We start from the raw sequence: 11318 nt of genomic DNA on the forward strand, positions 1-11318 counted from the left end.
CGGCCATGAAGACAAGCTAGGCAGTTCAACGTTAACATGCCGCGACTCAGAATTGTACCTTGCAAACAAACCTTTAATCCGTCTGTAATGCATTCCGGAACCGCATTCCATAAGATTGTATCTCCTGTTACAGAGTGGGCTAAGAAAGAGGCCGGTAAGCACAAGCCCGTATTCATTCAGCGACCCGACTTACCAAAGTGAACCAGAGTTGCAAAGACAGTGTACAACAACTGAAATCTGTGTTAGATTTTGATGATCCATGGTACGGGGTACCAACTTACTCCACAAACTACCATTATATAGTCATCCAGAGAAAGACTCTCATATGTGATCCAGCTCGAATACAGCCTAAGCCAAGGAGAGATCCATGCTGGTATCTCTGCAACTAACAGAACGTAGTGGTTATTCCGGTTGTCTTTTTCCTTGCTATCACAGGCATTAGCATAGGTCTTTGCGATATCTGGAGCCTGTTAGTTCTATGCAATTTGAGCTTCAGAATGACTGGCGCACCGAATCTTTCGAAATCACGGCATTTGTGTGCGTAGCAGTTATCTAGTTCCTGCCTGGCATTTCCGTTGTTGCACATATCAACGGCTTCAAAACCAGAGTTATCATACTTTTCGAGACATGAGATCTTCAAGTCATTGTTAGTACAAGCGCAAACCAGCATCAAAACCTCAAGACTCACAGTACAACGGGGCAGACTCTTGAAGAGTTCAGGTCTATCAGCGCCAAGCACTCCAGCAGCGAGTGCTAGCGAGCAGATCGCCCAAGATGTGAGCTTCATACCCGTCCAGTAGCATTAGGGCTGGTGATGTTGAGGAAAGTGAACACACAACAGGGCAATGACAGGATGCTCAAATATTGCAAGACATGGGTTACCTCAACTATCATATATATATATAAACCCCCAGATCTACTTAGACAAGGGGCTTCATCCGCGTTGGGTGGGCATGAAGACCACATCCAGCTGTAACAAGACTAGTTACTAGCCCTGTACGTTCTTACATCCCGGTTTTGATATGAAGCCCCTGTGCATACAACATGGACAAGGTACATCTAGCATTGAGGATCGTCTCAAAATAGCGGAAATGATCTTACACGGGCCGCCGCTGGGAGGATTAGCTGCAATGCTATTTACATCGGTTCCTTGACCTGTGACTTTATCGAGATTTAATTCGGATATTCCGGTCTGATTGTTGAGCTCACCTCCTCGCTCCCGTCAGCAAGTGAAACCTGTGGTATATGCATTGACACTTCTTTACCCCGTGTCCTATCGGGCTAATGCACGACATAGCAAACACGCGGCTTCAACAAGCCTCGATACATAGCATAGCTCTTAAATCAACCAACGGTTTTAAAGCCTCTTTCAAGATCGTGCAGCGCCGTTTGGCAGCCTCTGGCGAAGCAAATTGGAGCAAAAACTGGGGTAGCGTTGTACCGCAATTGCTGTGTGCTTCAGGTGAAACGACCGCTCCAGAATAGTGCAGTACAGACCGTCGGATCCTTTGTGGTCTTCTGGCCAAAGATCCAATAGATGAGCATCCTAGACATTGCAGCGTTGCAAATGTGGTTTCTGGAAGACTCTTTTAAAAGCTTCGGTTTAGGTGTGACAACCTACCCTTTGGTCAACTATTACGCCAAGAGCACGTCCTTCAATCCAAATTGTCAAGGCGTTTCCAGAACGAATCTGACCTTCTGTTGACCGCCATATGCGAGTCAGTCTTCAGTTTCAGGTTGGAGAGGGCCATTTCACCCCGCGTCACTCTGTAGTGAGTTAGCATTGGGTCCAATGTGAGTGCCATTCATTGAAGAGGATCCTCCCTGCATCTGCACTCCGCTTATTAATGATTGAGTCTTTAGTGCTCACGTAGACGTTTCAGTATCAACTGTAAGTGTTCGTCATGTCGAATTTCTTTTCCAATGATTGAATGATCCGATTGTAGTCCTGACATTCTCATATTTTTTAACACTCTTGCTCATTCTTGCGACAAGAGAATGACTTTGGTATGTTAAAGATGGATGACAATATCTCTACGTAGGTTGACAGGCATCATCTCAAATTACCTGAGTCCAACTAATATCTTGACATACAATTGACTCTTCGGAACTCCGAGGAGCCTGAACGAGATAGTTAAGACGTATAATTGAAAGAACTAAATACTGAGGCGCGTAATCGTCTCTTGCATTAATTCGCATGGCAATTGCATCAATTAAGTGCCCAACATGTCTCTCAGTTACCTGACTGGTCATGGTAGCGTTAGATGGACGGTCACCTGACCTCATGAGCCAAATAATCCGAGGCCCATGCTTTCGTATCTCCGCTCGGCACAAGCAAAAATTCTTCTACCAATATTATCTGATCTGATTGATAAAGGTGTCTTTTTTCACTTGCTGGTGGAGCGATTCCTCCTCCTCCTCCTTCGTAACTCCGAACCGCATCCGCATCGGCATTCGCACGACACTGGATAAGCTCCGGTCATCGATTATGGCTTCCTCAGACCGAAGTGAGACCCCGGACTCGGACGGTGACCGAAAGCCTGGGTCCCGAGATGACTCGGGCCAGCCGCCCGCCCGCAAACGGCAGCGTGTCCGCCTCAGTTGTCTCGAGTGCCGACGCCGAAAGCTGTCGTGTGACCGAGGCTTCCCGTGCGAGCGTTGCATCAAGAGCGGCACTCCCGACCGTTGCAGCTATGAATCTCGTAACGGCGAGGTCGTGAATGCTTCCTCTGGCGTTCCGCCGCCGTTCGCCCAGCTGGACTCTCGCCGCTTCGTTGATCCCGCGACGGGCTTGTCCCCACGAGATCCCGAATTCGTACGCCAAGACCACGATCGAATTCGCCGATTGGAGCTTGAGCTAGTTCAGCTTAAGAATCAAATCTCTCGGTCTGGTGTGTCTTTCGATGGGAGCACCCTGGCCGGCACGACGACCTCCCCCCAGATGAAAGATGATGCCAACGGGAATGCGAATGTCGAGGACCCTTCTGTCCGCGAGGTCCACGAGTCCATCGAAGCTACTAACATGTCGGGTGAGAAAGGAGAGCTTCGTTTCTTTCGTGGCAGGGGCTTTCGCACGCGATACTTTGGCCCACACAATGCCAGTATGGCCTTTGTCGAGCTTACAGGTCTGTGCCCTTTCATGAAGGAGACGGCCGATGAGTGGCTTCGCCCAGTCATTCTCCATGACCGTAAAGATCGAAAGAGACGACGCGAGGACCGCGAAAAGATATTTGAGGACTCGGATCCAGAACTAGAGGCTTTGCTGCCAACTAAGGAGGAGTCTGATGCACTTATCGATGTTTACCTCGACCAGTTCGAGCAGGTGCACCGCATTGTTCATATTCCTACGTTCAAGAAGGAATACGACGAGTATTGGGCACCCGGGTCTACCAAACGTTATGCCGCTTTCACGGCCCTTATCCTTGCAATGATGGCTGTTGCAAGCTGCGTTCACACTCACGAAAGCCTCAAGTTCATCGGCATGATGTCCAATGCTCGTCACTGGGCAGAACGGTGGATCAAGGCATGTGATGAGTGGTCGTCAAAACAAAGCCAGAAGCATCGACGCTTGATCCACTATCAAGTAGCATGCCTCTTGTATCTTGGGAAGCGAGTCAACACCATCAAGAAAAAGCGTTTCTGGACAGGCTCTGGTGCACTCATCCAGGACGGAATCGCTGTCGGTTTACATCGTGAGCCAAGCCACATGGCAGCAAAGATCACCGTTTTTCACCAGGAGATGCGTCGACGAATTTGGGCAACAGTTCAAGAATTCGACATGCAGGCCTCCTTTGACCATTGCCTACCAACTCTGGTTAGCCAGCTTCACTACGACACCAACGCCCCTCGCAATTTAGACGATGATGATTTTGATGAGAGTACCACCGTACTCCCACCATCGAAACCTGTCAAAGAGTATACATTCTCTTCCTTCCAGCACCTGGCTCGTCAGAGCCTGCCTTTACGCCTGGAGCTTAGTCGTCTTCTTACTGGTCCATCGTCTGAAATAGACTATGACCAAGTAATTCGATACACCAACGATTTGACACAGGAGATTGATGCTCTCCCTTCATGGGATATGAATCTGGAAAATGTAAAGGGAAAGAAGAACCCTTTGATCGCGTACACATTGTTGCATGTTCAGTTAAGGCAGTACATCATCCCCTTGCATCAGCCATATCTCAAACTTCGGAAGCAAAACTCAAAGTACCAGTACTCCGAAATCATATACTATAATGCCGCTCGAGATATCGTCTTATTACACGACAAGCTGTACGATCAAGGCGTTCGGAGTCTGAACTTTCTCAGAGAAGATGCGCTGACCACAGCCATCAACCTCTGCAGCGTCACAATGTTGCAGCCCAGAGGTTCCACCAACATGATCATGATAAACTCACACCACACACTCAAGTTGATTGAGAAGTGCATTGCAATGAAGGAGGATCGTCTATTACGATGCGGCAACAACGAGCCATGGGGATATTCTATCATGTGTGCGGCGCTGGGGTTGCTTGAAGCCCACCTGGGAACCAAGGAGCCTGAAGTCGCCAAGTCGACATCAGCAGAACGCTTTGTCAACTTGCACTACCGTCTCCTTGCTAACCAGGAGCCTCCAGTTTCTGGGGAGCACCTTACAGCTGCCATGAACGGTGTGCCGCCGGGCAGCATGGGACCGGGGCCCACGCCTAATATACCGCTGCACGACCGCCCAAAGGTAATGAAGCTTGACTTCCATGGCACGGCGTTTCCTAATATTGGTATCCAGTCGGTGACACCGTTCTCGTTTACGCCGACAATGCCTGCGGCTCCGATCGACCCAAGTCAGGCCCCATGGATGATGGGAGGCGATCCCACTCAGCCCTTCAATCTGGATCCGAGTCTGGAGTTGTTGGGTATAAATCTCAACGAGATCTGGGGCGAGTCCTGGGAATTGGGCTGAACAGAGAGGAAGTCCATGTTGGCTAATGCGTAATAATAATAAGTGGCGTGGATTCTTGGGCCTCGCAAGCCACGGACTGGGGGGATCTTGGGCTAGCATCTATTTGCTTCTCGAACTGTCTCATCTTTTAAGATACCAGGTCTCCTACTATTTCACGACAACAAAAGCGCTCATGAACAGGTCTTGGCGTCATGTTGTCTGCCATATTTTGTGCCTTCAAGCAAGCTCCTCTCATTATATCTATCTTGTGGGTTTGAATACTGAATTCCTTATGACTGACGAAATTGCCCTCAGAATAATGTGCTAATGAAATGCAATATCACTTTGACAGCGATATTCGAGATGACGTGCCGAATTTTAGGGAAGAGATGGTTGCTGAGCCCTCGCAGATTTCACGGGTTTCAACATTCGATCTACTTCGATATTGATACATATTGCTTTTGAACAAAAGTGTAAGATATTTTTATGGACGAGACTTTCGTTAGACGAATACTGTGCCAAGTGACGGGTGTGCAAGGTGCTTCACAATTGTTGATTGTTGTTGATGGTGTTATGTTGAGTCTCCTAGCGATTGAGGTGGCTGGCTAGGGTAGCCAGAATAACAAAGGATTGACATACGCACGTGATGTGAGGGAAATCCTCCGAAGGCAGACCGACGACAATATATCCAATGGAATTTAAGCACATACCTTTACAAAGATGATAAAGCCGAACAAAATGTTGCCCGTAAGTCTATAAACCTCACTACATGTTGAAATCTTGGCTGTTCTCTAGGGTAAGCACCTCAATAAGTCCGAACTTTTAATGTCGGGTATAAAACTTCGGTCACTAGACTTGGCTATGTTGTCTCGGCCCTAAGAAATCTCGGGGATAGTGTTCGGCATTTGATGCTCCTCACTCATATACAAAGACATTACATACATACAAATCAGCTGTCACTATCGTATAACCCGACATCAAATGTCGACCGCGATGCAGCCAAGAGGATCCTCGGACGTATCTTCTGCTGGAAGTCCCCGGGCCCCGGCTCCCAAACGCCGCCGAAGACGACCTGCTCGGTCTTGTGAGCAATGCCGGCGCCGCAAGATTCGGTGTAATCTGGGACAACCTTGTAACGGCTGTGTTCGGGCTCGGGCACCGATGCAATGTTCTTATCGTGACGGGAGCCCTGTTGCAGTGACTCGGAGCTCTGAAGTCTGCACTTCGGTGCCGGCTGAACGGACTGAAGGACAGGGAGCCAATACAGAAACACAGCCAAGTCGAGAAGCACATCGCCGCAGCCCAGTGAACCGACCACTACAGCCTGAAAACAGTGATAGGACTGTGTTAAATTCAAATGGCTGTCTTTCAAAAACTATTCCAGACCTTCAAACATCCACCCCAACACAGTCATCAACCTCAATCCCTCCCTTTACACCCAGGTTGCGTCATGTACCTGAAAAGACGAAGCTATTTGGCCAAACACATTGGCTTCACACTGCAGAGAAGGTAAATCTCAAATACCACTTACTACTCGAGCTCTCATACTGATCTTCACTGCCCTAGTTTCCTGTTTCAGGTAATTTCCATCCTGTAGAGATTGAACCATCATGGGAGGATGCCAAATCTGACTTCCACGACGCCTTGAAAGAAGCTCGCATTCTACGGTTTGGTCTCAAGAAACAGAACTTTCCAACACTAGATCAACCAATACAGGACCTTCGTGAGACCTTGCCCTCCAAGGTGGTTTGCGATGAGCTATTTGCTTGTTATCTCCGCACATTTGAGCCCCTATATCGCATCGTTCATATCCCCTCCTTTCAGAGAGAGTACGACCGGATATGGGCAGGCGAGGAAACACAACCTGTGCCAGCTATATCTCTCGTTAGACTGACCTTGATTCTTGCCCTTGGGACTACCTTTGCCAATTTTGACACAGAGGAAGAGATGAACCAGTTGTGGCGACTTGCGCAGACATGGGTTCAGAATGCCCAGTGGTGGCTCACAGGTCCAAATGAAAAAACCACTTACAATCTCGATGGTCTGCAGATATTCTGTCTGCTAATAATTGCCCGTCAATCGACCTTTAATTGTCGCGGAGCAACGTCATGGCTGTCCTCGGGCTCTCTACTGCGCGCCGCCATCACCATGGGCCTTCACCGCGATCCAAAGCTATTTGCTGGTCTGACGCTCTTCCAAAGGGAGTTTCGAGCTCGTCTTTGGGCCACTGTGCTGGAGTTGGCTGTTCAGTCATGTCTAGATCTCGGCTTGCCACTACAGCTTTCGGAACAAGACTTTGATGCTTCCATCCCATCCAACTACGATGACTCGGATCTAGAGTCGACTTCTCCAGGGCCACCAAAACCAATGGACAAATTTACAGACTCGTACCTGCAAATAATGCTCGCCAAATCTCTGCCTTTGAGAGTTGAAGTCATAGGCCTGCTGAACGACTTCCGCCAAGAGAAAACATATGAAAAAGCCCTAGCTTTAGGATCACAGCTGCGCACGGCGTGCCGAGATGTCGCCGCCTTCTTCCATTCAACACAACATAATCCGATGAACATGAGAAAAGGGTCAAGCATTGAGGCGAATGAGTTCCACCGCAAAATTCTCGATATACATCTTCGCCGGTTCGTTATGTTTCTTCACCGCGACTTCATGCTCCAAGCAAGGACCGATCCCCGGTTCTACCTTTCTCGTAAGGTGTGTGTTGAGTCCGCCCTGGTCATCGCTTCTGGGAGTAAAGGCGCCGACTTCAGCCTGCCGATGCAGGTATGGGACGACTTTTCTCGCTTGTCTTTCGTTGGACGTGGCCTTTTCAAGTGTGCGTTGAGTTTCGATGCTATGCTCATCTTGGCCCTCGAGATCATTACTGAACTTCAAGATGAGTCGACACCAACACACGAACCTGATATTCTCAGCGAGATGGCAAAAGCCACCCGTGCTCCCATGATCAACACACTCGAAGAGATATATGTGCAACTTCGCTGCATGATCGTACGGGGCAACCTCAGCCTCAAGAGACTTCTCTTCTCGAATGCTCACTTGGCACACATTCGAGCATTGGAGGCGGGCCGGCCTGTGAAGCCAGCGGTACATGAGACTGTAACAACGACCCTCCGCGACTGTGTGGCAATGCTCAAAGACATCCAAGCGGTCACAACACCCCATGAATCAGTGATAACTTCGGATAGCTTGAGTAGCGACTTTCTTGGTACCGATATTTTCTCAAATGTGAGTGATGCTTCGTATAGGCAGTAATTCTTTCTAACAATATGAGCTAGAGCAATCTTATTGAGTGGGACATATCCGACCTTCTCGGCTTCCCAACTGCCAGTAAAGACGGCCAATCTCAGTGGCCAGTTATGGACTAATATCAAAATCGGCACATCACATACTGAATTCGTGTAAACTGTCAGGGAATGACACTTGTGAGATGTCGTTTTCGTTACTCGTCATAATGCCCATCATCATAAGTGCCCTGCATTGCCTGCGTGCTCACCCATTCTTCACTTGCCAAACCCCTCATAAATCTCATCTCGAGTTCTTGGGGGTCCTTGTGCCAATCACAAGCAAAGTCACACTCGGGTGTGCTGGATTCTCCAAAGTATTTGCATATGGTAGCATGTCGGCACTTATCAGTGTCTTCACAGTATTGAGCCAGCGCCTGCAAACTCTTGAGTCTGGCGATCTGGTTCGTCTCAGCTTTGGCATCTGATCTGATCAATCTCGTGACGCGCTCCAGGTCTTCTCGGCTGTAGTAAAGAAAGCAATAGCTTGCGTTGCCATCTCGACCAGCACGGCCAGCTTCTTGGTAGTAACCCTCGAAAGACTTGGGGATACGCCAGTGAACAACGAAGCGTACGTTATTCTTGTCAATACCCATGCCGAAGGCGGTCGTGGCAACAATGATGTCGTACCCAGACTCGTTATTTATCCACCGGGCGAGTGTTTCCTCTTTGACTTCCTTGGTGAGTTTGGCATGAAAGGGCATGGCCCCGATGCCTTCTGCACGAAGGGAGGCTGCCAGGCTCTCGCATTCATCCCGAGATATAGTGTATATGATCCCAGGAACACTTTCGACTCTTTCATTCACCTGCTCGAGTTCTGCTTTTCTCTCGCCATGTTTACGACGGTCGTAGACGGCGTTGATCCACCTTAGAAAATCCTGTAGGCGGTTGTCTTCTTCGTCCTTGGTGTACCGAATTTCAAGATGCAGGTTTTGACGTTGAGGGTTCATCAAAAACTCTCTCGTTCTTTCTGGAGTTTGATCGAGTTTCAAAATAGATAGTACGTCTTGGCGAACCTGCGGGTTTGCCGTGGCAGTAAGACACATTATTGGTACATCGGGGAAAGTGTCTCGAAACCAAGATAGACGTTTGAAGTCTTTTCGAAAGTCATGACCCCATTCTGACACACAATGAGCTTCGTCGATGGCGATACGTGCAAGTTCCTTTTGCTTGTAGACTAGCTGCAGCCGCTCGCGAAACCGTGAGCCAGAGCATAACTCGGGCGTGACATACAAGAGCCTGGTCCTTGGATGCCCGCTCTCAAGATCACGCTCGATGCGGCGCCGATCATCATAAGGAGTTATGCTGCTGTAAAAATTGGCTTCGATACCGGAGTCTCTTAAGGCTTCAACTTGGTTCATCTGATGATGTTAGATTTCGTACCGATGGTGGGCCAGAGAGAGTTTCTTGCCATTAAACTCAAGAGAGGGGAAACAACTATGGTAACTAGACTTTTAATCAGAGGAAGGGAAATGTATAGAATAGTGGTCGCAAACTCACTGCCTTGGTCGATGACTGCTGGTAGCTGAAAGCAAAGACTCTTACCAAAGGACGTGGCTGCTTGGACATAAACATCAAAGCCGTCGAGAGCAGCTTCGATGATTTCACGCTGGTGAGGCCTGGGAAATGTCAACGGACAAAGCAAAAAAGAAGAGAAGCGGATAAATCGTATAGCTAGCTACCTGAAATCTTCCTTGTGAAATTGGCGACGAAGAGTGAAGCCAATGTCTGTGCATGAGCTTGTTCTTTTCAATGGTGGCATGGCGCTCGCCGTTCACGATTTTCGAAGAGGGTGAGCGATTGAATTGATTGTTACTGTACGGAGTAATACACTGCAACTGGTAGATCGAAGCAAGGGTGAATCGAGCCGCTTTCCTGGCGCTTGTTGATAAAGATTGACCCTTTTTTTTACTGTTATCGTTCTAGTCTATCCCAATGCAAGCTCTCTAACTTACAGAGTTGCAATCTGCTGGAGCTTAGGTGTTTGGTGAGGAGGATCTGTTTCTGCTTTTGGCAGTCAAATCGGATGTGGTCCACCGGATCAGCACTGTCAACAACAGCCTTGCAACGTTGTTGCTTTTCGAACGAAGGAAGCGACTGGCAGGGGTTCTAGAGCACCTCGAGCCCGGGTCACTGAGTGGAAAATACAAGAACTGATATCCGTACCTAGGTAGGTATCTTAGGTAAGAAGGTAGCCAGAGGTCCATTACCTTTCAACGTAGGTACTGATAAGCAGCAGATAAACTCAATTGATACAGTTTCCCGGCAGCAAAAACACTTAGAAGGTGGTATAGCGTTATAATGACGTGGAGAAAAAGGCTTCTGCTGTTCACTGGCTCTTCTCGGTTGCATTCAGTGAATCTGTAATTACTCTGTGCCTTGCATTACTCGCTGTTGGCTGGGGCAGGGGCCTCATCCTACGAGACAGCACAGCCAGACATCTTCAAAGTCCACCCTCCCGAAGAAAGCAGCCCTTGCCAAGGGATGAAAGAAAACCAAGGGCCTTTGGCCTGGAGGACGAAAATACTAAGGCAAGTTTAGTGTATCTTGGTATACTTTTAGGCTAGTTAATTTTGGCGTCATTCCTGTAACGTCCTAAACTTTATTTACCCCCTGATGCCCTCAAAGATGTCCATCAAAAATGAGTGGTGTTGGCTTTGCTGTTTCATAGGTTATCAATACATTACCCCTCGTTTACTAGTTAGCAGTTAGCAGTGGTTCCTCGTCTTGTTTTGGTTTGTGTCAAAGATCAAAGTTACTCCATACTGTCGGTAGGCTTCAGGGAGGAAGGGATGCGACCTAGTACGTCTCTCTTTTGCAACAATTCTGATATTCTTGACAAAGAGGATTCATGATTCTTAAGCTGTTATTATGTATTTGTAAGTAACGAGAGAAACATGAATTGTGAGCTTCAGGGATTAAAATCCGGAGTCCTCACACCGAGGTTGGACTCGCTTATTCAAAACTCGTACTGTGTGGCTGGCTCAGCCTGATAGGTGCATGGCTATCCGTACCTGGGCATGCAATAACGTGCCTGATATTTAGCGGCGAAGGTAGCAAGAAAAAGAAGAACTTCGGGGGGGTGAGGTCGTGTCTTTTGAATAATA

General features: G+C 48.3%; 3 protein-coding genes across 3 annotated transcripts; 2 read left to right on the plus strand and 1 right to left on the minus strand.

Moving 5' to 3' along the window:
* Nucleotides 1-2488: 2488 nt before the first annotated feature.
* FSUBG_3307 (uncharacterized protein) lies at nucleotides 2489-4939 on the plus strand (the record flags this gene model as incomplete). The annotated part of the gene is made up of 1 exon (XM_036681174.1): nucleotides 2489-4939. The coding sequence occupies one exon, from the start codon at nucleotides 2489-2491 to the stop codon at nucleotides 4937-4939; it is 2451 nt and encodes an 816-aa protein (XP_036541268.1).
* Nucleotides 4940-5911: 972 nt separating this feature from the next.
* Nucleotides 5912-8295, plus strand: FSUBG_3308 (C6 transcription factor; the record flags this gene model as incomplete). The annotated part of the gene is made up of 3 exons (XM_036681175.1): nucleotides 5912-6427; nucleotides 6485-8155; nucleotides 8206-8295. 3 exons carry the CDS (start codon nucleotides 5912-5914, stop codon nucleotides 8293-8295), a joined length of 2277 nt encoding a protein of 758 aa, XP_036541269.1.
* Nucleotides 8296-8369: 74 nt separating this feature from the next.
* Nucleotides 8370-9973, minus strand: FSUBG_3309 (recQ DNA helicase; the record flags this gene model as incomplete). Its single annotated transcript, XM_036681176.1, has 3 exons — nucleotides 8370-9556; nucleotides 9712-9830; nucleotides 9894-9973. The coding sequence occupies 3 exons, from the start codon at nucleotides 9971-9973 to the stop codon at nucleotides 8370-8372; spliced, it is 1386 nt and encodes a 461-aa protein (XP_036541270.1).
* Nucleotides 9974-11318: the final 1345 nt, after the last annotated feature.

This window comes from Fusarium subglutinans (assembly GCF_013396075.1).
Source record: "Fusarium subglutinans strain NRRL 66333 chromosome Unknown NRRL66333_c0000028, whole genome shotgun sequence".
Classification (NCBI taxonomy): Eukaryota; Fungi; Ascomycota; class Sordariomycetes; order Hypocreales; family Nectriaceae; genus Fusarium; species Fusarium subglutinans.